The sequence below is a fragment of the Orcinus orca genome, chromosome 9 (assembly GCF_937001465.1).
Source record: "Orcinus orca chromosome 9, mOrcOrc1.1, whole genome shotgun sequence".
In the NCBI taxonomy this organism is placed as follows: Eukaryota; Metazoa; Chordata; class Mammalia; order Artiodactyla; family Delphinidae; genus Orcinus; species Orcinus orca.
Window position 1 is genome coordinate 91339301 of NC_064567.1, and position 27047 is coordinate 91366347.

The window sequence follows — 27047 nt, forward strand, 5'->3', positions numbered from 1 at the left end:
TTAATGGACATTTAGGTTGGTTCCATGTCCTGGCTATTGTAAATAGTGCTGCAATGAACGTTGGGTGCATGTGTCTTTTAGATTCTTAGTAAATGATTCTAAATGAATAACTGAATTTTACCAGGTTGATTTCACAATCGAATATATTAACTATTAGAATATGTAAATTTAGCATCCTTTTACTCAACAAGTGCCAGGTGCCGTAACAAAAGTACATTTATTCATACGTCCATGTGTATTTTATTAAATCATTAAGGGCACTTTAAGATAGAAAAAATGTGTATATATGTGTGTGTGTACATATATATATGTACACATATATATTTTTTTTTCAGGTTCTTCCCACTTATGAACTAAACTTTCAACTAAAGAACTATATGAGAATAAGATGAAAATGACCAAAATCATGGTTTTCTGATTTTTGTACATCTAAGTAGCTTCAGGGTAATCAAAATTTATATATAAGTATATTATGCATAGCAAATATTTCAAAACTAAGATCTTTTTCATGGCTTTACCCAACATTATTCCTAATAAGAGATTTACTCAATATATATTCAGGAAATATATCTACTAAAGCACTACACTTAAATTTAGACTTACTTTGAATTGGTAAGAATGAAGTTTCAGCTTCACTTATTAAAAGTTGGCCTGTGGATGTGTTCTCAGGAAACGTTAATTTTGCACAATGCTGTGTATGTAGTCTTATTATATATGTTCATCAGTGAATTCCTCAAACTCTGTGATGATGGGAGCTTCATTATGTACATGTTAGCCATTATAGAGAATATCTGGAAAATTGTATCTGCAACATAAGAAATCTTTATATCTGTTATCCGTTCATACAAGCCCACAGGCTCAGTTATTTCCTCGGGAGTTCTACTCAGACAGCCCCTAATTTAAATGGCTAGAAAACTAAAAAATTGTGTTTGAAGAGTCAAGTGGAAATTCCCAGACCTTAAAAAGTCAGAACGTATTTTTTTAAATACTCTTTGCCTTCTCGACTCATCCCCTCACAAAGTGCTTCACAACATTTTTTTGAAACTTAATCACACACACACACACACACACACACACACACACACACACCCTTAAATGGACCGATGGCCCAAAAGAAAGTCAGCTTACAAGAAAGGATGCTGGAGGTCCTCTAAGGTAGTATTCCCAAACTGCAGGCTGGAAATCCGTTTAGTATGTCCCCTTAGCATGTTATTAAAAACAGAACAGAGTGGAGTGGCATAGAATGGAATGGATAATCAGTGTTTGCTGATAATGAATTTCCTAACTTAGAAACCCTGGCATGATGGGAAATCTTGGAGCGAGAAGCTGTGTGTATATGTGAAAGTATATTTGGAAATAATAAGCCCACTGATAAAGAGCTCACATATTTGGAGCTCAGGCATTCTGTGACACAGTGGCCATAGTTGAGTATAATCCCAGAGAGAAAGGCTTCCTGGCCCTGCCCTCACTGTGAGACCCATCAGTGGGGACACCATGTTCCTGACACACTGCAGTGCTCACCCTGGGGGACAAGAGTGACATCTGAATGCTGGACTGCCTTTTAGAACCCTTTTCCATAAGGCCATAGTAAAAACCACAGCCTTCTTTAGAGAAGGGACCCTCCCCATAGGATTTCTGAACTTATCACAAGACGGGGACCCCAGGGAGGAGTAAGAGATTCTCATGATACACTGGATTCGATGTTGAAACCATTTAATTAGAGTATTTTTTTAAATGGGACCTAATTTTATACCTCTAGTAAAGTGGACCATATTATTTACACAAGTGTTTCAGGTATTTTAAGTTGTATCGGTCCATAGACAAGCTGACTTTTAAAGTATGATTTATGGAACACACGCACACACAATATGCTATGTTGTAAAGGATAATGATAACTCTTACTAATACTAAAATCTCAATCCCTACAGTTCTAATTCCCTATTCCTGGAGAAAGAAGGATGCATGGGTATATGCATGTTTATGTGTAAAAAAAAAAAATGAAGAAAGAAACTTTACTGTCAAGAATGTCCTCAGAATTATTTTTAGTTTTGTCAGTTCCTAATACAGCCAGAGAAAATTATCTTAGTAGATGAGAAGGTATAAGCTTGTACAATGTAGAAGCGGACAACAAAGTCTTCTGATGATCTTAAAAGGGGAAACCCTGGATGTGTCTCAGAGACTCAGTCTCCAAAGTGTCCTCAAATGTAAACATGGTCATACAAGCTACTCTTCCACAGACAAGGCACTGGGATCCATGGAAAGTGTCTCCTGGTCAGAGCAGGGTATTCCTTCTCCCATTCAATCTGCGTAAATAAATAAACACAGGCACGTACACATCAGCACATGCACACACAAACACCATCCACATGTCTCCCTTTGAGAACAAACCAAGATGTGGGCACCAGCAAGGCAACAATTTTTTTTTAAAAACCCACAAATGTCACACAATTAGGCATAGAAGGAGACTACACTCTTTTTCTTGCCACATCACACAATCAGCGTGGGGCTGAACCACAGGACTTTACCAATATTTGACTGTTTGACTTACAAAAATAACAATTTAGTACAGTTCAACCTAACATTGATGGAGTTCCCACCATCCTCAGAACTCATAAGGTTAATTTTATTTGATATACTACCTCCACAAAATGACAATTCAAATGACAGTGATACACAGTGACACCTTTATGATAATTTCACAGAAGTCAGAGAGAAAGAATAATGTGGAAGGATGCTTTCGGACAATGTGTCTGCAGGGTTGGGAAGTAAACTAGCAAGAACATACAAAGTCAAATAATACATCATCACCGAGTACATACAATTCACAAGACATTAGGTCCTTGTCCTCAAGCACCTACAATTTACTTGGGAAGTTATAATGCAAGAAAAAAATCGCACCTATTATTTTACAATAATTACTCAGGGCAGATAAACTGGCACAAAGAATATCAAACAGTGCATGTCTTTAGACATGTCTTTAGAGTTTAAATAGCATAACTCTCTTATCTAATCTAATGCTGAAAAAGGCTAGTATTATACCAAAGGCTTCCCTGCTCACTAGAGTCACATTAAAAAAAAAATGTTTAGGGCTTCCCTGGTGGCGCAGTGGTTGAGAGTCCGCCTTCCGATGCAGGGGACACGGGTTCGTGCCCCGGTCCGGGAAGATCCCACATGCCGCGGAGCGGCTGGGCCCGTGAGCCATGGCCGCTGAGCCTGCGCGTCTGGAGCCTGTGCTCTGCAACGGGAGAGGCCACAGCGGTGAGAGGCCCGCGTACCACAAAAAAGGGAGGAGAAAAAAAAAATGTTTAAATCTTAAAAAATGTTTAAAGTGCTCCACCAATTTAAATATTGCATAGAGGTCAAGGAGGGTTAAGACCAAATAAATGTCACTGGATTTCACAAATGAACAAAGATGGACAAAAAAATCCCAAAGGGATAAAATATTTAAGTAAAAAAGGCCTCTGGATAAACAGGCAGACTGACTGTATGTGTTTATATCTGTCTCCTCCCAAAACCCAACAAAAAACAACAGCAAAGGAATAAAAAGGTATGAACATACATGGATAAAAAGAGGGGAGGCACTACTAGTGGATGAGTTCAATATATTTTACAGAAGCAGAAAAGTAGATAAAAGAATGGAAACAATTCAGCAGAATAGAGAAAGCTACTTTTTAAAAGTGCCTGTACAGGCAACCAATGAAAAAGCAGCCAGTTCTCACTGCACTGTCACACACTCAAACACATTCCGGCTTCAAACCTGGTTCTACCAAGTACTACAGAAAGTGAGGATAAAGAACAACAATGACAATGGGGGACAGTCATTAGATGTGCCTTCAAGTCCCTTCCTCGACCCCAACATTGGCAAGGAAAGACCCAGGATGACAGCTATGTAGCAGGCTTAGAAAAAAAAGTCAGCCCAGATTACAGCAAAAGGGCAGAGGCTCCAAACAGAGGGGAGTTGTGGGTGGTGTCGCTCACTGGAGAATATAATTGCATTACCTGATATATTGAACCTTTGATAATGATATTGACAGGCATCTGACAGAGCTGATGAAGCAAGAACAAACAATTCTAAATAGTTCATAAAAAAATAAGCAAACAGAAATAAAGGCTATTATTAACTCTAGGAAAACAAAAAGCTGTATGGAAAACCTAATCTTCAGATAAGACTTCATTAAAATTTTAAACACACACAAAGGGCACCATTAAGAAAGTAAAAAGGCAAGCCACCTTCTAGGACGAAATATTTGCAAATTGTCTATCTGACAAAGGATTCATATCCTGAATATAAAAAGAACTACATACCAAGAAGAAAACGACAAGCAACCCAAATAAAACACATAGGCAAAAAACTTTAACAGACACTTTGCAAAAGAAGATACCAAAATAACCAACAAGCATTATACAAGAAAAGATGTTCATCAGGGAAATGATGGTAAAGGAATTAAAAAGGTATGAACATAAACAAGACAAAGAACAAAAGAGACATGAGGGATGACAGATATCTGGTTTATAATAGAAATGTTCTATAACTTGATCTGGGTGGTAGCTATATGGAAATCCATACACATAAAAATCCACTGAGCTGAATATTAAGATTTGTATACTTTAGTCAACAAACATTATACTTTTTCTGATGTTATCAAGTAAGCTTTTTTTAAATTTTTTATTTTATTTTGGAGTATTGTTGATTAACAATGCTGTGTTAGTTTCAGGTGTACAGCAGAGTTATTCCGTTATACATATTCACGTATCTATTCTTTTTCTATACTTTAACTTTTTAAAAATATAATCCTCAGCAATGAACAATTTTTGCTCTATTATTAGGGGATATGGAAGTAGAAGGATGAATGTAAGAGAGCTAAGTCTTTACCGGTCTTCACCAAATAAGAAAGGATAGATTCTTTCCTATCTTAAGCTTATTTGTGATTAGTAATAGCTGCCTCTGGGGAAACAAGACCGGCCGTTGAGGAAAGGAGAGACAGGGGACTGCTATTTTTCATAAAAAGTCTTTTACTAATATTTGATTTTTTAAAATTGTGCATATGTTAACTTGATGGGAAATTTTTAAGTGAATATTAAGTTATAAGCTGTTAGCTATGTGATTATTTACACAACCACGGGGCAGAGAAGGCCTTTGAAGTGCACCGTGGTGGACACCTTTCATTTTGCCAGCGCAGTGCCCATTCCCTTTTCTGTGCTCTGATTCTCCCTCCTCTACCAGCAGTACAGATGGTCTAGGGGAAATTTCTCCACCCCAGCTTCCGTAGTAGCCTGTGACTCAGGCCCAATCCAACCCATGGCCCTGGCCCTTGGCCAGAGATATATTTTCTTTTCCAGGGATAGGCACAAGCCCAAATTTGGGCCGATGAGGGCTATACTGAGGAGTTCTCTGTAAATGTGGCCTAGCCTAGAGGGGCTGGCAGCCATCTTGCCACCAAAAGAGAAGAAGGTGCCCAAGAATGGGGCTGACAGGATGGACAGCAGAGATGAGAGATGAGGAAAAGACACCTGAGCCCTGATGCCTGTGGTTGAGCCCTGGTTCCATGCAGGTCTGAAGTCTGTCTTCCCCTGCCGTTTTCATAATTATAAGAGGCAGTACCGTGTAAGGAGGAAGTATTGGACTGCGTGGCTTCAAACTTCAGCTTTACTGCATACTGTGTGACCTTGGGCCTGTCACTTGACCTCTTCCTAATCTATAAAATAGGAATAGTAATGGTACCAACCTCACAGAATCAAATGAGTTAACATGTAACACACACACATATGCACATATATTTTATATATACATATATTATATGTTCATAGCTTAATACAAACATATATTCATTAAAATCTCATTTAAATTTATGTGTGCAAGAACCATATTTTTACTTTTAATTAAATCCTCTTCTTTCCTTAAGCCAGTTTGAATTGAGTTTTCTGATACTTACAAGTGGCAGGATCCTAATTCAACAGCCAACAGAGAAACCATGCAAAATCAATTGATAGATTTAAGCAAATATATAAAATATACACACAATATAAACATAAATGTGCTCTATAACAGAAAAAAAATCCTCAAAAAATTAAAAAGTAAATAGAAAAGGAAGAAATAATGTTTGGATTGATAAAGTTTCTGCCCTTAGAAATAACAAGATGGAGATGCTACACAAAATGGTCACAAATATAAACACACCATTCACAAATGAAACAAAACAAGAACGCAAGAAACTCACGTTCGTGTTTTAAAAATCAAACATGAAATAAGCAGGAACTAATTTTTTCCGATGTTAAATCTAAAGAGTGCTTTAAATTTTATTATCTGGTGTTGGCAAACGTCCCGTGGACTGCTAGTGAGAATGTAAACTGACACAACCTTTCTGAAAGGCAATCTAGCTATAATAAAAAGAAGCACACCTTTGACACCATAATTCTTCTCCTAGGAATTCATCTAAGGAGATACTTAAGAGTGTGTGGGAACATTTTCCCTATAAGTTTTCTCACCAATCATATTTATATTCGAAAACACTGGAAACTGAGTGTCCAAAAACAGCGGGTCCATTATAACTCATACATTCCAATACTGTTCAGTCACTTATAATAGTGATGGAAAATATGTACATCTATTGAAGAACGTTCATGATTATTAAATGAAATAAACAAGTTACAAAACCATATAGGATGCGCCTGTTTTAGTTGTATAAATATATACACATACGTAAGGAAACAAATGTACTGGGATACATATCAAATGACTGTGAAATCTCTGGGTGGTAGAATTTATGTGTCCTAATTTGTTGGTGGGGTTTTTTTTCCCCTTATGTATGTATTTCATTCTTTCTCCAATGAAGACTTTCAATAAGAAAAAATGTACCTTAAATTCATAGAAAGCCATAAATTACCTCTTAGTGTAGTTTCAGTCATGCATTTGGAGCCAAAATGCATGCAAGCTGTTAGGTGGAGTACAGGTGACAGAAAAGTCGAGGGAGTGGACACTCTTTTGAGAAAATGTGGTGGTAGAAACAAGGAGCAAAGGGTCTCAGAAACATACGTAGCATATCAGTGTTGCAATGGAGCATCTGGATAAGAGGAGGAGACCGAAGATGCGAAAAGAAGGAATCACTGGGGGAGATGTCTTATCAAGCCCAAACAGCAACACACTGCTTTCCATTGTCCCGCGGCTTCTGTCTGGGATCGACTGGGCTGCCTTAACTGGATTCCCACATGCCCTTTTCCCATGCGCTGCATGGGCTCAGAACTTACCCAGGGACAGAACTCACCCAGGGACAGAACTCATACTCTCAGCCTCTTGGTGTCTTAACCCCCTAAACTAAGTACAACAGGCAGTTTTCATCCGAAGCTTTCCCCAGGGAAGAAATAGGACACTTGAAGCCCTGTTCAAGGCTTCCCTAGGCCACCTTGATTAACCACCAACCACAACTGCTATCGTAATACACACCATTATGAAAAAGTGAGTTTTCAACAATTCATAAGGGTTTGAATGCTCTCTAAGTCAGATTACATTTTCTTTTCAGTTATTTCTGGCATATTAACAGCTGGTGACCTAGATTAAGAAATAATTTAATATGTCAAAAGGCAGACTGTATCAATAAATTCCCTCACAGATGGGAAGTGGATTCAATGAAAAGCTTCAGACCTAAAATTCAAGTACTTACTTGGAAGGAGGGAGAGGGTGGGGAGGAATACCTACCAGTGGGTAAAAGGAAGTATGGAAAAATGATGACAAAACCTGGCCAGGATCCCAGCAGATCATGGCTACTTTCTGCACAAGTAGCCAGGGACTAGAAGGGGGCAGGAAGCCTTGTTAATTCAGCTGCTAAAGGAGCGACAGGAGGATCACAGTTCGGGATGAGCTTGGGTAGATATTAAAAGAAATACAATCCTCTTACTGCATTGAGAGCATGCATGTGTCAAGGGAGGGACGAGAGGCAGCCACCCAGCCTCTGGGCATGCGGACAGGCAAAGGAATCAGTGCCCCCTTCAGCTGAGTTCATGGGAGTCAATGGGAACTGGGGGGGCGTCCTGAGCCCAAGTCTGAAAAGGGAAATTCACCTTCATAGTGGGCAACGCGGCAGATCTGACTTCCAGTAAAACAGGAAACCACTAAACATCCAGAATCCCAGGGATGGAAAATACTTCCACGTGAAAGAGAACACAGTTCAAGTGACACGGACCACGGGGCTCATTAGCCGGTGTCCATTTTCAAGTACAATGCTTCATCTACAATATGAATGTCCTTTGCCCGGGACACAAATGAAGACCTCAGTGCTGGCAAGGTCTTGACGACAAGCAGTGGGCAGGGAAGCCAGGCAAACCCACTGCCTGCTACTGTACCTCTCCAACTGCTCGGGGCTGGGCTTGATTTGGACATGGCGTTCATTTGTGCCCACCTCTCGGGGAGAAAAATAAATTACTGCGACCAATCTTGTGAAACACCAGGGAACCCAACCCGTGCAGCATGGATTTTTTTTTTCATGCAATAAAACGCCCTCCTCTGTGCAAAAAGATGCAGAGAACTGTTAGGTTCAGGTCATATTTATTTTTGACCTTCCAGAGAAGGACGCTGGCGTCAAAAGGGATACACATACAGAGAGACCCCTCAAAAAAAAAAAAAAAAGGAAGAAAAATCGAAAGAAAGAAGTGTGCATCTAGATCTCGGTTTTGAACTTCGGGATTCACTGCACAGTACTGTATTAAAGCCCTTGGCTCTTCGCGATCAGCCTTCTTAATCCAAACATATTTCTTCGGAGGTAGCTTCTGCGCTAAATCGCTCGTTCCTGCTGCACCCAAGTAGCCAGGAAATCCCGCCGGAGGAAGGACAGCGCCGCAATCTCCCGCCGGGACCTGCGGGCCGCGTCCCCACCAGCCGCCTGCGGGCGCGCGGCCAGCGGGCGCCGGGAGGAGGATGCGCTCAGCTCCGGGAGCCGCGGGCGACACGCCGCACCTGCCACAGCTCGTGCCGGGCGCCGGCCCAGGAGGGCGGGGAGCGCGGCCAGCCGCGCGGGGGAGCGGCGAGGCAGCCGGGAGACCCGGGCCAACCCCGCGCCTCCCGGGACAGGGGCTGCGCGTCCCCGGCGCTCCCGCCTTCCCGCCGGCTCCCCGCAGCGCCGGGTGCCGCCTTGCTGCAGTGGCTGCGGCGGAGGGCAAGGCGTCCCCGCGACCCCGGCCCGGCCTCCTGCGCTCCCCCACATCCCACCCCCGCCCCGGCCGGCTCGGCCCTGCCCGCCGCGTCCCCGCCACCCGCTTCTGACCTTTTCCTGCGCGCGGTTGAGTCGCTTCTGGACGTTCTTGGCGAAGATGCCCGTCTTGATGTCGGCCATGGCTGCGGGTCCGCGGAGGCTGAGAGGAGCGGAGCGGGCGGCGAGGAGGAGCGGGAAAGGAGGAGCGGGAGAGGCGGCGAGGAGCCGCCGAGCGCCAGGAGGGGTGAGGGAGGGGCGCGGCGGCGGGGACCCACTTAAAGCGACAGAGCGGAGGCGGGACGCGCCGGCCCGGTCGGTGACACGGGTGGCGAGCTAAAGAGGGAGAAGAAGCCAAGAGTCGAAATGCCCAGAGAGCGCCCACAGTGATGGCAGAGGAGGTCTGGTGGAGAAAGGGAAGGGAGCCGAGCAGCAGCCGCAGGGCCCGCAGCAGCTCCGGGGTTCTCTGAAGGCGGAGTTTGTGGTGGGGGAGGGTGAGAGGGGCCCCAATTCTCTCCAGCAAAAAAAAAAAAAAAAGGCGGGTGTGGGCGGAGGAGTTGGAGAAGAGGGAAGGAGAACACCGGGAAGGTGCAAGTGGAAATGGAGGGGGTTGGGCTGCGCTCCCTGGAGGACCCGCTCGACGACCCCAGGCAGAGAATGCAACCCTCGATTATCTGTGTGTTCAAGAACACACCCTCGGGAGGCTCGCAGCCCAACGAGGGAAGCCGACTGGGAAACCGAGTCAGGGCAGACGTTGGAGCTGCCCCAGAGACACAGGTAGAAAGGAGGGAGGCACCAATGGTGACACTTGTGTAAACTTTCACACAAGACTTGGGGCGAGGGCGGGAGGTTCCTTGCTGAGAAGGGTCCACTCCTTTAAGGCAGGTGCTGTGCTTTGGTGATCTCTGTAATCCCTGCCCTGAGCATAGGCACTCACTTTCCAAGAACCATTGCATGGAAGAGGCAGGTCCTTTATTGCCTCACACCAGCAGTGTAAGACCCAGGCCTCCTAACCTGTTGCTTCTTACCCACCTTCTGGTAACCTTAACAGGGATTCACCATCGTCAGTACACTTTGCAGAAGTAAGAATAATAGAGATAAACTTGTCCTATACCTACCTAGAGCACTTGAAGCCTCTGACCGAAGGTCAAACTATTCATATTGGGTTCTCTCTGAGAATGTGAGAAGGGTAAGGCAGGTGGCCCAGCAAACAGGTCAGAAGTGAGTCAGGCACCTGGGAATCCTGTGAGTTCCGGAGAGCATCTCACGCCACCTCTGGAGTAGACTGTCACATGGGCAGCTCCCGTGCTTTGCCGCTTGGTATCCACTCCTAGTATAGTCCCCTCACCTTGATTCTAAAAGGCTTGTGACTGCCTTTTACCAGTAAGATATGGCGGAAGTACACTGTGCCAATTCCAGACCAACGCCTTGAGAAGCCAGGCAGGTTTCGCAGTCTGAGGAACGAAACCTGTTCTTCCTGTGCTGCCGTGTAGAGTTTCAGCTACCCTGCTGTAAAAAGCCCCTTGGAGAGGCCACATGGTAAAGGGAGAAGCCCTGAGGTTACTTGGACAGGGAGAGCAAAACCCAGATGTCCCTGCATCCCAGCTGAGACCATCCTCCAGGAAAAACACTGGCCCAATACAGCCGCACAAAAAATCATCAGCAAGACCAGCGGAAGAACCGCCCAGACAATCCTAGCCAAGAATGTGGAACGGTGAGCAAAAAAAAAAAAAAGTGATAGTGGTTTTATTATGCGATGCACACTGAGGCCAAACAAACTCAAATGTCAGTTTGGAGCAGAGAAAGGTTTATTGCAGGGCCATGGAAGGAGACAGGTAGCTTATGCCTCCCGAAATCCCAAACTCCTGGGAGGAGTTTCAGCGAAGCATTTTAAAGGCAAGGTGAGGGAGGGGCATGGTTGGTTGTTGGAGACCTCTTCGCGTCAGAATCCTTTGTTCTTGCAGCTGTCCAGGTAGGTCAGGTCAGGATGATCCTGTAAACCTCCAACAAGATAAATGTTATTCTCTGTTCTGCAACTTTTTTTTTTTTTTTTTGCGGTACGTGGGCCTCTCACTGTTGTGGCCTCTCCCGTTGCGGAGCACAGGCTCCGGACGCGCAAGCTCAGCGGTCATGGCTCACGGGCCCAGCCGCTCCACGGCATGTGGTATCTTCCCGGACCAGGGCACGAACCCGTGTTCCCTGCATCGGCAGGCGGACTCTCAACCACTGCGCCACCAGGGAAGTTTTGCAACTTTTTATCTCTATATGAATGGGAAAGTGTTATACCCTTAAAGGTCAGAGCCTTGAGAATGGTCTATCCTGTACATTTCAGCCTATAGGCAACATTCTTAACCCTAAACAAAAGCTATAGAGCACAAAGATTTAAAGAAACAGATCCAATATGGAGTCAGATTTGCTCTACCTTATCACAGCTTTTTAAGCCACTTTTCTGATGGTGTTTTACTGAAATACCCAGTCTATTCACTTGGTTCTTACTTCCTTAGGATGGCTATTCATCCCAATTTGCCTGGGAATGAAGGCGTTTCCAGGACACAGGACTTACAGTGCTAAAACCAGGAAAGTCCTGGGGAAACTGCGAGTTGGTCACCTTCTTTCCAACATCTCAACTAAACAGGAGTTTACTTCAGAGCAAAGTAAGAAAAACTTGTTTCTTCTCTTGGTCAGCATTCAGTAGAACAGACTACTCAGAAGCCACGAATTTTGAGTCGGGGGCTTCTGAACCTTAGCTCTGCCTTGGGATCTTGGCCATGAGGATACAAGCCTCAGAATGTTGGAATATACCAGAATGTTCTGGAGCATATCAGTCCATGGTTACTCTTATACTCTGAGCCCCAGAGCCCCCTCTGCTCCCTCTGGGCCTGGCTACAGCCCTCATTACAGTCACCACTGCCCTTTCTCTGACAAGCAAGGGACAGGGTCCCAAGCAGTGGGTTTACTTTTTCTCTGCTTACTTAGGGCCCGAGCCATCAGATCCCACTGTCCCAGCCTTTGTCTCTCCTGGCAATTACTCCCCCACCAGTTTTTGGAACACAGTGAATATCTTTTGAAATAAAATTGCAAATGGTTTGCTTTTCTTATCATTCGGATGCCCAAATCTAGATCTGTAGCGTGGGTGGAAAGGGAAGCTTGTCATTTCTTGATAATTCCATTTGGAATACATGCTGAGCATATTAAAAAATTGTGTGCAAACTGTTAACAAATCAACCAGTATTTTGGGGTTGCCATGTGGCTCATTCTAGCCACTCTGGAATAGTGATGAAGCGCTTTAGCTGGTACTTAGTAGGTGCCCTGTAAAAATATATATATATATATATATATATATATATATATATATATATTTTGGCTGCATTGGGTCTTCATTGCTGCACGCGGGATTTCTTCTAGTTCCGGTGACTGGGGGCTACTCTTCGTTGCGGTGCGCGGGCTCCTCATTGCGGTGGCTTCTCTTGTTGTGGAGCACGGGCTCTAGGTGTGCAGGCTTCAGTAGTTGTGGCTTGTGGGCTCAGTAGTTGTGGCTCATGGGCTCCAGAGCACAGCCTCAGTAGTTGTGGGGCATGGGCTTAGTTGCGCCGCGACATGTGGGATCTTCCTGGACCAGGGCTCGAACCCGTGTCCCCTGCATTGACAGGTGGATTCTTAACAACTGCGCCGAATGCAGGAATGCATGAGACTAACTCATGAGGATGCATTCTTAGCTATTTCTTCTCATAATTCTTCAGTATTGCTACTGGAACATGGGTGGGGGGAAGGGGAGCCCAACTACTACAATGATTTTTTTCCTTAGGATAATTTTTTTAAATTGAAGCATAGTTGATTTACAGTGCTGTGTTAGTTTCAGGTGAACAGCAAAGTGATTCAGTTATACATATATATATATATTCTTTTTCAGATTTTTTTCCATTATAGGTTATTGCAAGATATTGAGTATAGTTCCCCATGCTATGCAGTAGGTCCTATTTATATGTGGTAGTTTGTATCTGTTAATCCCAAGCTCCTAATTTATCCCTCCCTCCCCATTTGGTAACCATAAGTTTATTTTCTATGTCTCTGAGTCTGTTTCTTTCTTGTAAATAAGTTCATTTATATCATTGTTTTAGATTCCACATATAAGTGGCATCACATGATATGTGTCTTTGTCTGACTTACTTCACTTAGTATGATTTTCTTTTGAATTTTATTTCATTTATTTTTTTATACAGCAGGTTCTTATTAGTCATCAATTTTATACACATCAGTGTGTACATGTCAATCCCAATCGTCCAATTCATCACACCACCATCCCCACCCCCCGTGGCTTTCCCCCCTTGGTGTCCATACGTTTGTCCTCTACATCTGTGTCTCAATTTCTGCCCTGTAAACTGGTTCATCTGTACCATTTTTCTAGGTTCCACATGCATGCATTAATACACAATATTTGTTTTTCTCTTTCTGACTTAGTTCACTCTGTATGACAGTCTCTAGATCCATCCACGTCTCAACAAATGACTCAATTTCGTTCCTTTTCATAGCTGAGTAATATTCAATTGTACATATGTACCACATCTTTATCCATTCATCTGTCGATGGGCATTTCAGTTGCTTCCATGACCTGGCTATTGTAAATAGTGCTGCAATGAACATTGGGGTGAATGTGTCTTTTTGAAATATGGTTATCTCTGGGTATATCCCAGTAGTGGGATTGCTGGATCATATGATAATTCTATTTTTAGTTTCTTAAGGAACCTCCATACTGTTCTCCATAGTGGCTGTATCAATTTACATTCCCACCAACAGTGCAAGAGGGTTTCCTTTTCTCCACACCCTCTCCAGCATTTGTTTCTAGATTTTTTGGTGATTGCTATTCTGAAGACTGGTGTGAGGTGATACCTCATTGTAGTTTTGATTTGCATTTCTCTAATGATTAGTGATGTTGAGCAGCTTTTCATGTGCTTCTTGACCATCTGTATGTCTTCTTTGGAGAAATGTCTATTTAGGTCTGGACATTTTTGGATTAGGTTGTTTATTTCTTTAATATTTAGCTGCATGAGCTGTTTATATATTTTGGAGATTAATCCTTTGTCCATTGATTCGTTTGCAAATATTTTCTCCCATTCTGAGTGTTGTCTTTTCATCTTGTTTATGGTTTCCTTTGCTGTGCAAAAGCTTTTAAGTTTCATTAGGTCCCATTTGTTTATTTTTGTTTTTATTTCCATTACTCTAGGAGGTGGATCGAAAAAGATCTTGCTCTGATTTATGTAAAGAGTGTTCTTCCTATGTTTTCCTCTAAGAGTTTTATAGTGTCTGGTCTTGCATTTAGGTCTCGAATCCATTTTGAGTTTATTTTTGTGTATGGTGTTAGGGAGTGTTCTAATTTCATTCTTTTACATGTAGCTGTCCAGTTTTCCCAGCACCACTTATTGAAGAGACTGTCTTTTCTCCATTTTATATCCTTGCCTCCTTTGTCATAGATTAGTTGACCATTGGTGCATGGGTTTATCTCTGGGCTTTCTATCCTGTTCCATTGATCTATATTTCTGTTTTTGTGCAAGTACCATATTATCTTGATTACTGTAGCTTTGTAGTATAGTCTGAAGTCAGGGACTCTGATTCCTCCAGCTCTGCTTTTTCCCCTCAAGACTGCTTTGGCTATTCGGGGTCTTTTGTGTCTCTGTACAAATTTTATTTTGTTGTTGTTTTTGTTTTTGTTTTTTTGCTGTATGCGGGCCTCTCACTGCTGTGGCCTCCCCTACTGCGGAGCACAGGCTCCGGACGCGCAGGCTCAGTGGCCATGGCTCACGGGCCCAGCCGCTCCGCGGCATGTGGGACCCTCCCGGACCGGGGCACGAACCCATGTCCCCTGCATCAGCAGGCGGACTCTCAACCACTGCGCCACCAGGGAAGCTCTCTCCATACAAATTTTAAGATTATTTGTTCTAGTCCTGTAAAAAATGCCATTGGTAATTTGATAGGGATTGCATTGAAACTGTAGATTGCTTTAGGTAGTAGAGTCATTTTCACAATATTTATTCTTCCAATCCAAGAACATGGTATATCTCTCCATCTGTTGGTATCATCTTTAGTTTCTTTCATCACTGTCCTATAGTTTTCTGCATACAGGTCTTTTGTCTCCCTAGGTAGGTTTATTCCTAGGTATTTCATTCTTTTTGTTGCAGTGGTAAGTGGGAGTGTTTCCTTAATTTCTCTTTCAGATTTTTTCATCATTAGTGTATAGGAATGCAAGAGATTTCTGTGCATTAATTTTGTATCCTGCAACTTTACCAAATTCATTCATTAGCTCCAGTAGTTTTCTGGTGGCATTTTTAGGATTCTCTATGTATAGTATCATGTCATCTGCAAACAGTGACAGTTTTACTTCTTCTTTTCAAATTTGTAGTCCATTTATTTCTTTTTCTTCTCTGATTGCCGTGGCTAGGACTTCCAAAACTATGTTGAAAAATAGTGGTGAAAGTAGACATCCTTGTCTTGTTCCTGACCTTGGATGAAATGCTTTCAGTTTTTCACCATTGAGAATGATGTTTGCTGTGGGTTTGTCCTATATGGCCTTTATTATGTTGAGGTAGGTTCCCTCTATGCCCACTTTCTGGAGAGTTTTTATCATAAATGGGTGTTCAATTTTGTCAAAAGCTTCTAAAATTTCTTCTAGGTTGTCCATTTTATTGGCATAGAGTTGCTTGTAGTAGTCTCTTAGGATGCTTCGTATTTCTGCGGTGTCTGTTGTAACTCCTCCTTTTTCATTTCTAATGTTATTGATTTGAGTCCTCTCCCTCTTTCTTGATGAGTTTGGCTAATGGTTTATCAATTTTGCTTATCTTCTCAAAGAACCAGCTTTTAGTTTTATTGATCTTTGCTATTGTTTTCTTTCTTTCTATTTCATTTATTTCTGCTCTGATCTTTATGATTTCTTTCCTTCTGCTAACTTTGGGTTTTGTTTGTTCTTCTTTCTCTAGTTCCTTTAGGTGTAAGTTTAGATTGTTTATTTGAGGTTTTTCTTGTTTCTTGAGGTAGGCTTGTATAGTTATAAACTTCCCTCTTAGAACTGCTTTTGCTGCATCCCATAGGTTTTGGATCGTCATGTTTTCATTGTCATTTGTCTCTAGGTATTTTTTGATTTCCTCTTTGATTTCTTCAGTGATTTCTTGGTTATTTAGTAACATATTGTTTAGCTTCCATGTGTTTGTGTTTTTTACAGTTTTTTCCCTGTAATTCATTTCTAATCTCTTAGCGTTTTGGTCAGAAAAGATGCTTGATGTGATCAATTTTCCTAAATTTACTGAGGCTTGATTTGTGACACAAGATGTGATCTATTCTGGAGAATGTTCCATGTGCACTTGAGAAGAAAGTGTAATCTGTTTTTGGATGGAATGTCCTATAAATATCAATTTAATCTATCTGGTCTATTGTATCATTTAAAGCTTGTGTTTCCTTATTTGTTTTCATTTTGGATGATCTGTCCATTGGTGTAAGTGAGGTGTTAAAGTCTCCTACTATTATTGTGTTACTGTCGATTTCCTCCTTTATAGCTGTTAGCAGTTGTCTTATGTATTGAGGTGCTCCTATGTTGGGTGCATATATATTTATAATTGTTTTATCTTCTTCTTGGATTGATCCCTTGATCATTATGTAGTGTCCTTCCTTGTCTCTTGAAACATTCTTTATGTCAAAGTCTATTTTGTCTGATATGAGTATAGCTACTCCAGCTTTCTTTTGATTTCCATTTGCATGGAATATCTGTTTCCATCCCCTCACTTTCAGTCTGTATGTGTCCCTAGGTCTGAAGTGTGTCTCTTCTAGACAGCATATAGGTGGGTCTTCTTTTTGTATCCATTCAGCAAGCCTGTATCTTTTGTTTGGAGCATTTAATCCATTCACGTTTAAGGTAATTATCTATATGTATGTTCCTATGACCATTTTCTTAATTGTTCTGGGTTTGTTTTTGTAGGTCCTTTTCTTCTCTTGTGTTTCCCACTTAGAGAAGTTCCTTTAGCATTTGTTGTAGAGCTGGATTGGTGGTGCTGAATTCTCTTAGCTTTTGCTTGTCTGTAAAGCTTTTTATTTCCCCGTCAGATCTGAATGAGATCCTTGCCAGGTAGAGTAATCTTGGTTGTAGGTTCTTCCCTTTCATCACTTTAAGTATATCATGCCACTCCCTTCTGGCTTGTAGAGTTTCTGCTGAGAAATCAGCTGTAAACCTTATGGGAGTACTCATGTATGTTAAGTCATTTTTCCCTTGCTGCTTTCAATAATTTTTCTTTGTCTTTAATTTATGTCAGTTTGATTACTATGTGTCTCTGTGTGTTTCTCCTTGGGGTTATCCTGCCTGGGACTATGCACTTCCTGGGCTTGGGTGGCTATTTCCTTTCCCATGTTAGGGAAGTTTTCCACTATAATCTCTTCAAATATTTTCTCTGGTCCTTTCTCTCTCTCTTCTCCTTCTGGGTCCCCTATAATGCGTATGTTGTTACGTTTAATGTTGTCCCAGAGGTCTCTTAGGCTGTCTGCATTCCTTTTCATTTTTTTTTCTTTATTCTGTTCCGCAGCAGTGAATTCCACCATTCTGTCTTCCAGGTCACTTATCCATTCTTCTGCCTCAGTTATTCTGCTATTGATTCCTTCTAGTGTAGGTTTTATTTCCGTTATTGTATTGTTCATCTCTGTTTGTTCTTTAATTCTTCTAGGTCTTTGTTAAACATTTCTTGCATCTTCTTGATCTTTGCCTCCATTGTTTTTCCGAGGTCCTGGATCATCTTCACTATCATTATTCTGAATTCGTTTTTGGAAGGTTGCCTATCTCCACTTCATTTAGTTGTTTTTCTGGGGTTTTATCTTGTTCCTTCATCTGGTACATAGCCCTCTGCCTTTTCATCTTGTCTATCCTTCTGTGTGTGGTTTTTGTTCCACAGGCTGCAGGATTGTAGTTCTTCTTGATTCTAATGTGTGCCCTCTGGTGGATGAGGCTATCTAAGAGGCCTGTGTAAGTTTCCTGATGGGAGGGACTGGTGGTTGGTAGAGTTGACTGTTGCTCTGGTGGGCAGAGCTCAGTAAAACTTTAATCTGCCTGACTGCTGATGGGTGGGTCTGCATTCCCTCCCTGTTGATTGTTTGGCCTGAGGCAACCCAGCACTGGAACCTACCTGGGCTCTTTGCTGAGGCTAATGATAGACTCTGGGACGCCTAGGAGTACTTCCCAGAACTTCTGCTGCCAGGGTTCTTGTCCCCATGGTGAGCCACAGCCACCCCCCTGCCTCTGCAGGAGACCCTCCAACACTAGCAGGTAGGTCTGGTTCAGTCTCCCCTGGGGTCATTTCTCCTTCCCCTGGGTCCCAATGTGCACGCTACTTTGTGTGTGCCCTCCATGAGTGAAGTCTCTGTTTCCCCCAGTCCTGTCGAAATCCTGCAATCAAATCCCACTAGGCTTCAAAGTCTGATTCTCTAGGAATTCCTCCTCCCATTGCCAGACCCCCAGGTTGGGAAGCCTGACGTGGGGCTCAGAACCTTCACTCCAGTGGGTGGGCTTCTGTGGTATAAGTGTTCTCCAGTCTGTGAATCACCCACCCAGCAGTTATGGGATTTGCTTTTACTGTGATTGTGCCCCTTCTGCCATCTCATTGTGGCTTCTCCTTTGTCTTTGGATGTGGGGTATCTTTTTTGGTGAGTTCCAGTGTCTTCCTTTCGATGATTGTCCAGCAGCTAGTTGTGATTCTGGTGTTCTCACAAGAGGGAGTGAGAGCACGTCCTTCTATTCCACCATCTTGCTTCCTACCTCAATAGCATCTTATACTCAAAAAAAAAACTAGTATGATTTTTATCATGGTTATGTCATACAGTGGAGTCTTTTTTTTTTTTTACAAAACCTTATGCAGCACTCAAATATATTAATCAGATGGACCCTCTCTGGATGCAGAGAATGTTGGGTGCCCAGAGCTCCACCCATTAGGTGGCCCGTTTATTCCCTGTGACTGTCTTTAAGGAAGATCCTTAGAGCCACAGTACACAGCAGAAGTCCACAGTACCAGCGACCCTCAGCGACACCTTCTGTCTCTGAAGTTGTAGGATCCATGCTTTTGTGTGTGTTTCCTTCATCCCCAGCACCACTGGGCCCTCCCACCAGTATTCCTTGATTGTTTGTGCCTGTTCCTCATAATGACCATACATTTTTCTCCTTGGTCAGTCAAGGAAAAATGTGACCCTTGCAGTTCCACGTAGATGTCACTATTAATGAAAAGTAACCCAAATCCTCACTAATTTCAGGGACAAGCTTAGATTGTTACCGAACTCAGGTCTGGCTGTTCACCACTCAGAAAGCAGTACTCGAGAGAGAGACAAATGTTGGTAGAAAGGAAAACTGCTTTTAATCAGAATGCCGGCAATCTGCCAGCAATCAGTGTCCCCCAAAACCATCTCCAAAGATACTGCTCGGCCACGAAAGCTTTTAAAAGGAAAAAGGGAAGTAGTCTCAGTTAATCACTGAGATGGGGGTCAGAGTTGTTGCCATCCCACAATGTGTGCAGGCTTATGTGCAGGCTTGTTGACTTCTTGTGGTCTTTCTCTAGATGCAATCTTATTCACACAGTTTGGGAGCTTACGGAAGGGGAAGCTAGAGAAGAGATCTGGTCATCTGTTAATTCCTTATTCTTCATTTCTACTTCTTTGATCTATGGAAAGCACCAACACGTTAGGCAAGGTATTGTGTGATCAAAAGATTTGAAAGGTGTGCTTGGTCCAGAGGTGAGTAGAACATGGGGGATGCCTGGTTTAACGTTAGTGTCAAGACAAAAGGGGCCTCCTGCAGGGAACTCTTTCCTGCAAAGAGCTCTTTCCTCCCAAAAGCTGCTTACAAAATGTTAAATTATATTTAATGATTATTCAGGTAAAGTTCAGAAAAAGCATCACAACTCCAACCCCAGGTATTCATCTGAACAGGGCAGAATTCCTGAATTAATTGTAATTTCCAATTCACCTTCCTTCCTTCTAAATTGCACTTCAAATTGCTTGATAAAACAGAAGTATAATTATGACAGGTTTTCATAATTTGGAATAGGCCCAGAATTACTACTGTATTATCACAAAACTCATTTTCCAGATGTTTTAATGGTACAGAAGCTTATCCTTGCCTATATTTATATCTTGTAAGTCCAATTTAGACCCTTAGGAAGGTAGATTTCTAGATCCATTGTTTAATGTGTCTAGCTCTTTGCTGACACTCACAAGAGTTAAAATTTATGCTGTATATTCTAATTAGCTACATCTTCTTTATGTCATTGTACAGATAATTAAGGAGCCATTCCATTTATACATTTGGTTGAACCTAACTGGACTTTTGGTCCCAACCAAATTATGACTAGTACTTACACTTACCTCTTTGTTTAAAGACTCAGACAAAATTTTATTTTGTCTCACAAATGTTAAAATAGCAGTGATAGGAGGATGTGCTGTAAAATATATTTTTTGGACTGATTATCTTATGCATTTCAGGTGAAAACTTTCTTCAAATTATGCCAACTATTTACATTTCAGTCCCACATATATTTTTATTCAATTTCGCCTGCATAACTACCCTTTTCTTTTCCCAATTTAACCAAGTCTAAAAATACAAACTTCTAACTCTATTAATAATGTATCACTAATGTATCCCACAATACTGCATAGGAGGCAAGAGCTTTGTTTTAATACCTGAGCCATTGGCCACTAAGGAAAACAATAACAATGTATTCAGTTGCCTAATAACTTTAAAGTACTTCAACACCGTGTTTGATGTGTTTGTGCAGAACAATGCAAAACAACTTCTATGCCTCAAAACAAAATGCTTGAACATCACTTAATAGCTTACAAGGCAACTGAGAGATCAGGGAGCAAAACAAAATAGAAATTCTAATTAACCACAACTCTTTCTGAAGAAAGGGACAAGTCCCTGCAAATATTTTAAGCTATTTTCTATCCACAAATAAGCTATAAAAATTCCATGTACAGTGTGGGAAACAGCACATTTGTCTGGGCTACTGAGAGCACCCTCTTACTTGCTTATATATCTAGACTATTTTATTGGGAAGTTTTCCAGCTTGGACAAACCCCAGCTTTGTAATAGTGATCTACTTGAAAACCTTTTAACAAATGCTTAATTTTAGCATATGTTGGCCCGAGATTTTTTTTGGTTCAAGGAACTTATTTTTTTGATTAAATATGTCCATATTTATATTTTACATAAATGTAGCTATTCACATGTGCCTACCTTTGGCTGCATGGCTGCTCCCCCACCTTCACCCCATCTTTTGCCACCCCTACACACCTCTCTCCAAACTGCTCCTGGCACTGTGGCTGCCGCTGACATAGTAGAGGTATATTACCTTGGACCATAAGATTCCCCACGACAGTGTTCCTCCACTCCAAGCCTGCACTTCAACCAAAGCCCCTGGCTAATGAAGCCAACCCAGGTTCCTGGTACGATTTTATGTACAAGAAGTCTGGACTAAGCACTGTGTCCTCCCAAACATCTGCCTACTTCCCTGCAGTATAGCCTTTTTCCTCTCCAGAGACCACACAACCTTCTACCTGTTCTTGTTACCTACTCCAGGTTCATACTTCTCACTGTATGACAGGCCAATAAATCAAGACACGAGTCATTGGGCAAGGAATAGAGACTTTATTTGGAAAGCCAGCAGACTGAGGTGTCGGACTAGTGTCCCAAAGAACCATCTTGCGCAGGTTTGGATGCTAGTTTCTTTTATAGAACAAAGAGGGGTAGGTGAGGGGGTAAAGTGAAAAAGACAATAAGTTGTTGCAAATATTTCCTGGTTCCGGCCAGACTCCAGAGGGGATGTGTTAATTACTTCTTTCGTGAAGCCATTTACAGGTGTGCCCAGTCAGGATGTTTCCTGTGAGTTAAACAAAGGCATTTTAGCTTAACGCTGAGGTAGGGGAGGCAGGGTTCCCGGGGATGGGCCATTATGTGTACTTTCCCTTTAGTAATAAACTTCTAGCAAAAGCAATAGAATACAAACTTCAAAGTAAAAGAAGTAGATCCAATATGGAGTCAGATTTGTTCCTCCCTATTATATTCTCACATCTAAAATTACCTCACTCTCTTCACCTCTCTTCTCTAAGACCCCCAACAGGCTGCTGCCTAGAGCCACCTCCAAGGAATCAAGCAAGTTGTGTGGTGATGGTGGTAATATTTCCTATTAGTGTTGCTTTCTGTGTTTCTGCTGTAGTTCAGCATTATTGGGCTGAGAGAGGCTTTGGTAAGCTCGTCTAGGACAGCATCTGTCATGGATTGAATTGTGTCCCTGTGATATTGTGATTTATAATAAGAAATATTATGCTTGGTGTTTGTCCCTGTTCTTGCACAAAGCTCCCCAAGCCCTTGAAATTTCCCAAGTGATTAGAGCAATACAAGTATTTTTTGTTATTCTTAAGAAAGCCCCTTTTGGGCTTCCCTGGTGGCACAGTGGTTAAGAATCCGCCTGCCAATGCTGGGGACACGGGTTCAAGCCCTGGTCCGGGAAGAGCCCACATGCCGCAGAGCAACTAAGCCCGTGCACCACAACTACTAAGCCTGCGCGCTAAAGCCCGTGAACCACAACTACTGAACCCACATGCCACAACTACTGAAGCCCATGCAGCTAGAGTCCATGCTCCACAACAAGGGAAGCCGCCACAATAAGAAGCCCGTGCACCGCAACGAAGAGTAGCGCCCACTCGCCGCAACTAAAGGAAGTCCGTGCGCAGCAACGAAGACCCAGCGCAGCCAAAAATAAATAAATTTATTTAAAAAAAAGAAAAAAAGCCCCTTTCAATCACACCTGAGTGTATGTTAATGAGGGAACTCTTAGAAAGGTCCTAACGATGGGGGCTTGTTGCCAGGAGAACCAACCTGGTGATTAGAGGGTTGGAACTTTCAGCCCCACCCTCATTGCATCCCCCTACCCCCCTACCTTCTCCCACCCCCCGACCTCTGGGGAGAGGAGACAGGCCAATGATTGAATCAACCATGCCTATGTAATGAAGCCTCCATAAAAACAAAAAGGGTAAGATTCAGAGAGCTTCCGGGTTGGTAAACACGTGGTGGTGCAGAGAGAATGGGGCCTGGAGGGGGCTTAGAAGCTCCACACGTGTCTTGCCCTATGCATCTCTTCCATCTGGCGATTCCTGAGTTATACCCTTATAATAAACCAGTAATCTAGTAAGCAAAATGTTTCTCTGGGTTCTGTGAGCCACTCCAGTAAATTAAATCCTAGAAGGGGGTCATGCGAACCTCCAATTTACAGCCAGTTGGTAAGAAGCACAGGTGACAACCTGAACTTGCCATTGGCATCTGTAGTGGAGGGTGGGATTGAGCCCTTAAACTATGGGATCTGACACTAACTCTAGGTAGTGTCAGGACTGAACTGAATTGTAGGACCCCCAGCTGGTGTTGCAGAATTGCTTGGTATGGGGAAACCCGGCAGCTACCCCAGCATTTTGTGGCCAGAAGTTTTGCAAGTAGAAAGGAAACACCTAGGAGGAGTTTTTTCTTTATAGTCTCCACAAGAGATCATTGAAGTCCTAACTCCTGGTACCTGTGAATTTAATCTCATTTGGAAATAGGATCTTTACAGATATAATTAAGATGTAAATTAAGATGAGGTCACAGTGCAGTAGGGCAGGTCCTTAATCCAATAGAGCTGGTTTCTTTATTTTTTTTTTAAAAAAAAGAAGAGACTTGGAAACAGACACACACAGAGGAGAATGCATGTGAAGACAGATGCAGAGGGCAGAGGGCCGTGTAATGATGGAGGCACGGATGGGAGTTACTCAGCTGCGCCACAGGAGCACCTCCAGGAACTGCAGAAGCTTGGAGAGTGAGCACGGCCCGCTGACACCTGGATTACAGACTTCCGCCTCCAGAACAGAGGTTATACATTTCTGTTGTTTTAAGCCACCCAGTTTTTGTTACTTTCTTATAGCAGGCCTAGGAAACTGATGCAGAATCCAACCTCCTTCTTCAAAACAGCATGCATCTTGGAAAAATTTATCTCCCAATCCAAATAACTGACAAACAGATTTCTGAAAACAAGATTTTCATTAGTTGGAACAGCCCGTGCTCATCTGTTGCTTTCTTTTGAAACAATGTATTTTTGTAAGTGCATGATTTGCCCTTCTTTTCCTTCTTAATTTAATGAAAAAAGCAGTAGCTTTTGAGCGAGCCTCTTGCAGGTTGGGTTCTAAGGAAGCAGAGGCTGAGTTTGGGGGGGAGGTTGATTAGAGATCACTGAACCTGTGAAAGGCAGGGGGAGGAAGCAGGATTGGCAGAAGAGGAAGCTGGACTCCCAGGCAGGTCTGGGCTCTGTAGGGAGCAGTACCCATAGAATGTCCCCATCCAGCTCACAGGAGCTGGGCCATTACACCTCTGCCCACCAGCCACTGGAGGCCGGTGGCCCTAGGAGGCGTGTGAACTGGGGTCAGGCAGCTTTCTGCCAGGGCAGTCCACTCTGCAGGCCCTGGCAGGAAGTTGCCTGGGGACCGCACTCCCTCAGAGGTGAGCAGCAAGCCCCTTTTGTTTTCTTTTGGCCACACAGCGCAGCATCTGGGATCTTAGTTCCCTGACCAGGGATCGAACCCACGACCCCTGCGTTAGAAGCGCAGAGTCTTAACCACTGTACCACCAGGGAGGTCCCAGCAAGCCCTTCTTGGACGGGGATCTGGGCAGTGGGCCAGGCCATCCCCTACTCAGTAGTTCAGATGAAGAGCTCCTAGAACACGGTAGACACGTGTTCTTTGGTTCCCTCTAAACATCTGCTGTTTCTTCACCCTCCCATGTTATCCTCCTACCTACACTGAGATGTTTCTGAGATTAATACTAAGTTGATCATCCTCCACAAGGTGCAGACTTTTACATTTAAACATGGTCCATTTGCCCCTTATGAAGTTAGTTTAGTCATCTGTGTTGTCAGGGCTCTTCATTCTATAGCTACTATTTTTCCTTTTTTTAAATTTTTTAAAAAAATTATTTATTTATTTATGGCTGTGTTGGGTCTTCGTTTCTGTGCGAGGGCCTTCCCCAGTTGTGGCAAGCGGGGGCCACTCTTCATCGCCGTGCGCGGACCTCTCACTATCGCTGCCTCTCTTGTTCTCTGCGGAGCACAGGCTCCAGACGCTCAGGCTCAGTAATTGTGGCTCACGGGCCCAGTTGCTCCGCAGCATGCGGGATCCTCCCAGACCAGGGCTCGAACCCGTGTCCCCTGCATTGGCAGGTGGATTCTCAACCATTTTTAATAAATAAGAAACTTGTAGGTGGACACTCTGAAACTACGTAAATACTCTGTTTCTTGCCAAAATTTCCCTCCCCCGATTTGGCATGCGTAATGGTTCTTGCCTAAATCTGTTTTTACCAAGATGCTTTTTAAATGGCGATTTTCTACTTCCGTCAGTGCTACTGTGTTTGTTAATCAGAACTCCACTGTATGCAAGAGCCTTCCCTTTCTTTCCATATATCTACTAATTTATTATCTATTGTCAATATGGACTCATGGATTCTTATTTTATTCATTCTGTTATTGTTCTTATGTACCTTGCTGCTCAAATTACCCCAGACTTGGCCAGTGAAAGCCCCTTCATTTTTTTTAATATATCCTCATCATTTTCTGAGCACCTCCTTATTTTCTGGCACAGTAACATATTCCAGGCTCATCTTGATTTTCTCTGCCCCAGCCTTTGAATAAGCCATTTCTCCATGAACCCCTGGTTGATGTTTGTGGAGAATTGTATTTAGAAACGAAGGTGTGGGTTCAGGCTTTGCTCGTTGCAAATGAGTGACTGAGCGTCATTGAAATAATAAACTTATATGGATACTTCTAATTAGAATCCGACCTAGGATCTTGCTTGCTTTTCCCCATTCCATACTTGTATCTCTCATCTTACATATTTCCCTGGCTCTCAAGAACCTTACTATAGTCACTCATTTGCGCAATTCTGCAATACCCACAAAATGGTTTCATAATACTGATACCACTGCAACAAACCTATTGAGAAGAGTTCAAGGTTAACCTTTTTTTTTCTTTGGACTGAAGTCAAAATACTATCTTCAACATTTTCTTGCGGTACTGGCATAAAGACAGACCAATGGAATAGAATAGAGAGGTCCCAAAATCAACCTTCACATATATGGTTGAATGATTCTCAACAAAAGTGCCAAGGCCTTTCAAAAAGAAAGGACAGTCTTTTTTCTTTTCTTTTTTTTTTTTTTTTTTTTTGGCTGTACGCGGGCCTCTCACTGTTGTGGCCTCTCCCGTTGCAGAGCACAGGCTCCGGATGCGCAGGCTCAACGGCCGTGGCTCACGGGCCCAGCCGCTCCGCGGCATGTGGGATCTTCCTGGACTGGGACATGAACCCGTGTCCCCTGCATCGGCAGGCAGACTCTCAACCACTGCGCCACCAGGGAAGCCCAAGGACAGTCTTTTTAACAAATGGTGCTGGGAAAACTGGGTATTGATATGTAGATAAATGAAGTTGAACTCTTACTTATACAAGGTACAAAAATTAACTCAAAATGGATTAAAGACCTAAATGTAAGGCCTAAATTTATAACACTCTTAGAAGAAAACATAAAAGGAAAGCATGATATTGCATTAGGCAATGATTTGTTGGATATCTCACCAAAAACATGGACAACAAAAGAAAAAGAGATAAATTGGACTACATCAAAATTAAATGCTTTTGTTTATCAAAGGAAACAATCAGCAGAGTGAAAAGACAAACCATGGAATCAGAGAAACTATTTGCTCACCATATATCTGATAAAGGGTTAATATCCAGAACCTGTAAAGAACTCCTAAAACTCAACAACAAAAACCAAACAACCTGATTTAAAAACGG

At 42.7% G+C, this 27047-nt stretch overlaps 1 protein-coding gene and 1 long non-coding RNA gene across 3 annotated transcripts in view; one reads left to right on the forward strand and one right to left on the reverse strand.

Annotated features, from left to right (window-relative positions):
- AMPH (amphiphysin) overlaps positions 1-10470 on the reverse strand; it is a 191699-nt gene extending 181229 nt beyond the window's left edge. Inside the window, exons 1-2 of one of the 2 annotated variants that reach the window (XM_049714914.1) lie at positions 10298-10470; positions 9255-9645 (exon numbers count right to left, since the gene is read on the reverse strand). In XM_049714914.1, the coding sequence (XP_049570871.1) occupies positions 9255-9323 (69 nt within the window). In that variant the 5' untranslated portion in view covers positions 9324-9645; positions 10298-10470. Of the gene's footprint in view, positions 1-9254; positions 9651-10297 lie in introns of those variants that run through there. The other variant, XM_049714915.1, reaches the window with a different exon arrangement.
- A 36-nt stretch (positions 10471-10506) lies between these two features.
- LOC117203554 (uncharacterized) lies at positions 10507-23143 on the forward strand. Its single transcript, XR_004486390.2, has 3 exons — positions 10507-10893; positions 11684-11833; positions 19751-23143. It is a non-coding gene; the product is annotated as an uncharacterized LOC117203554 (long non-coding RNA).
- The last annotated feature ends 3904 nt before the right edge of the window (positions 23144-27047 follow it).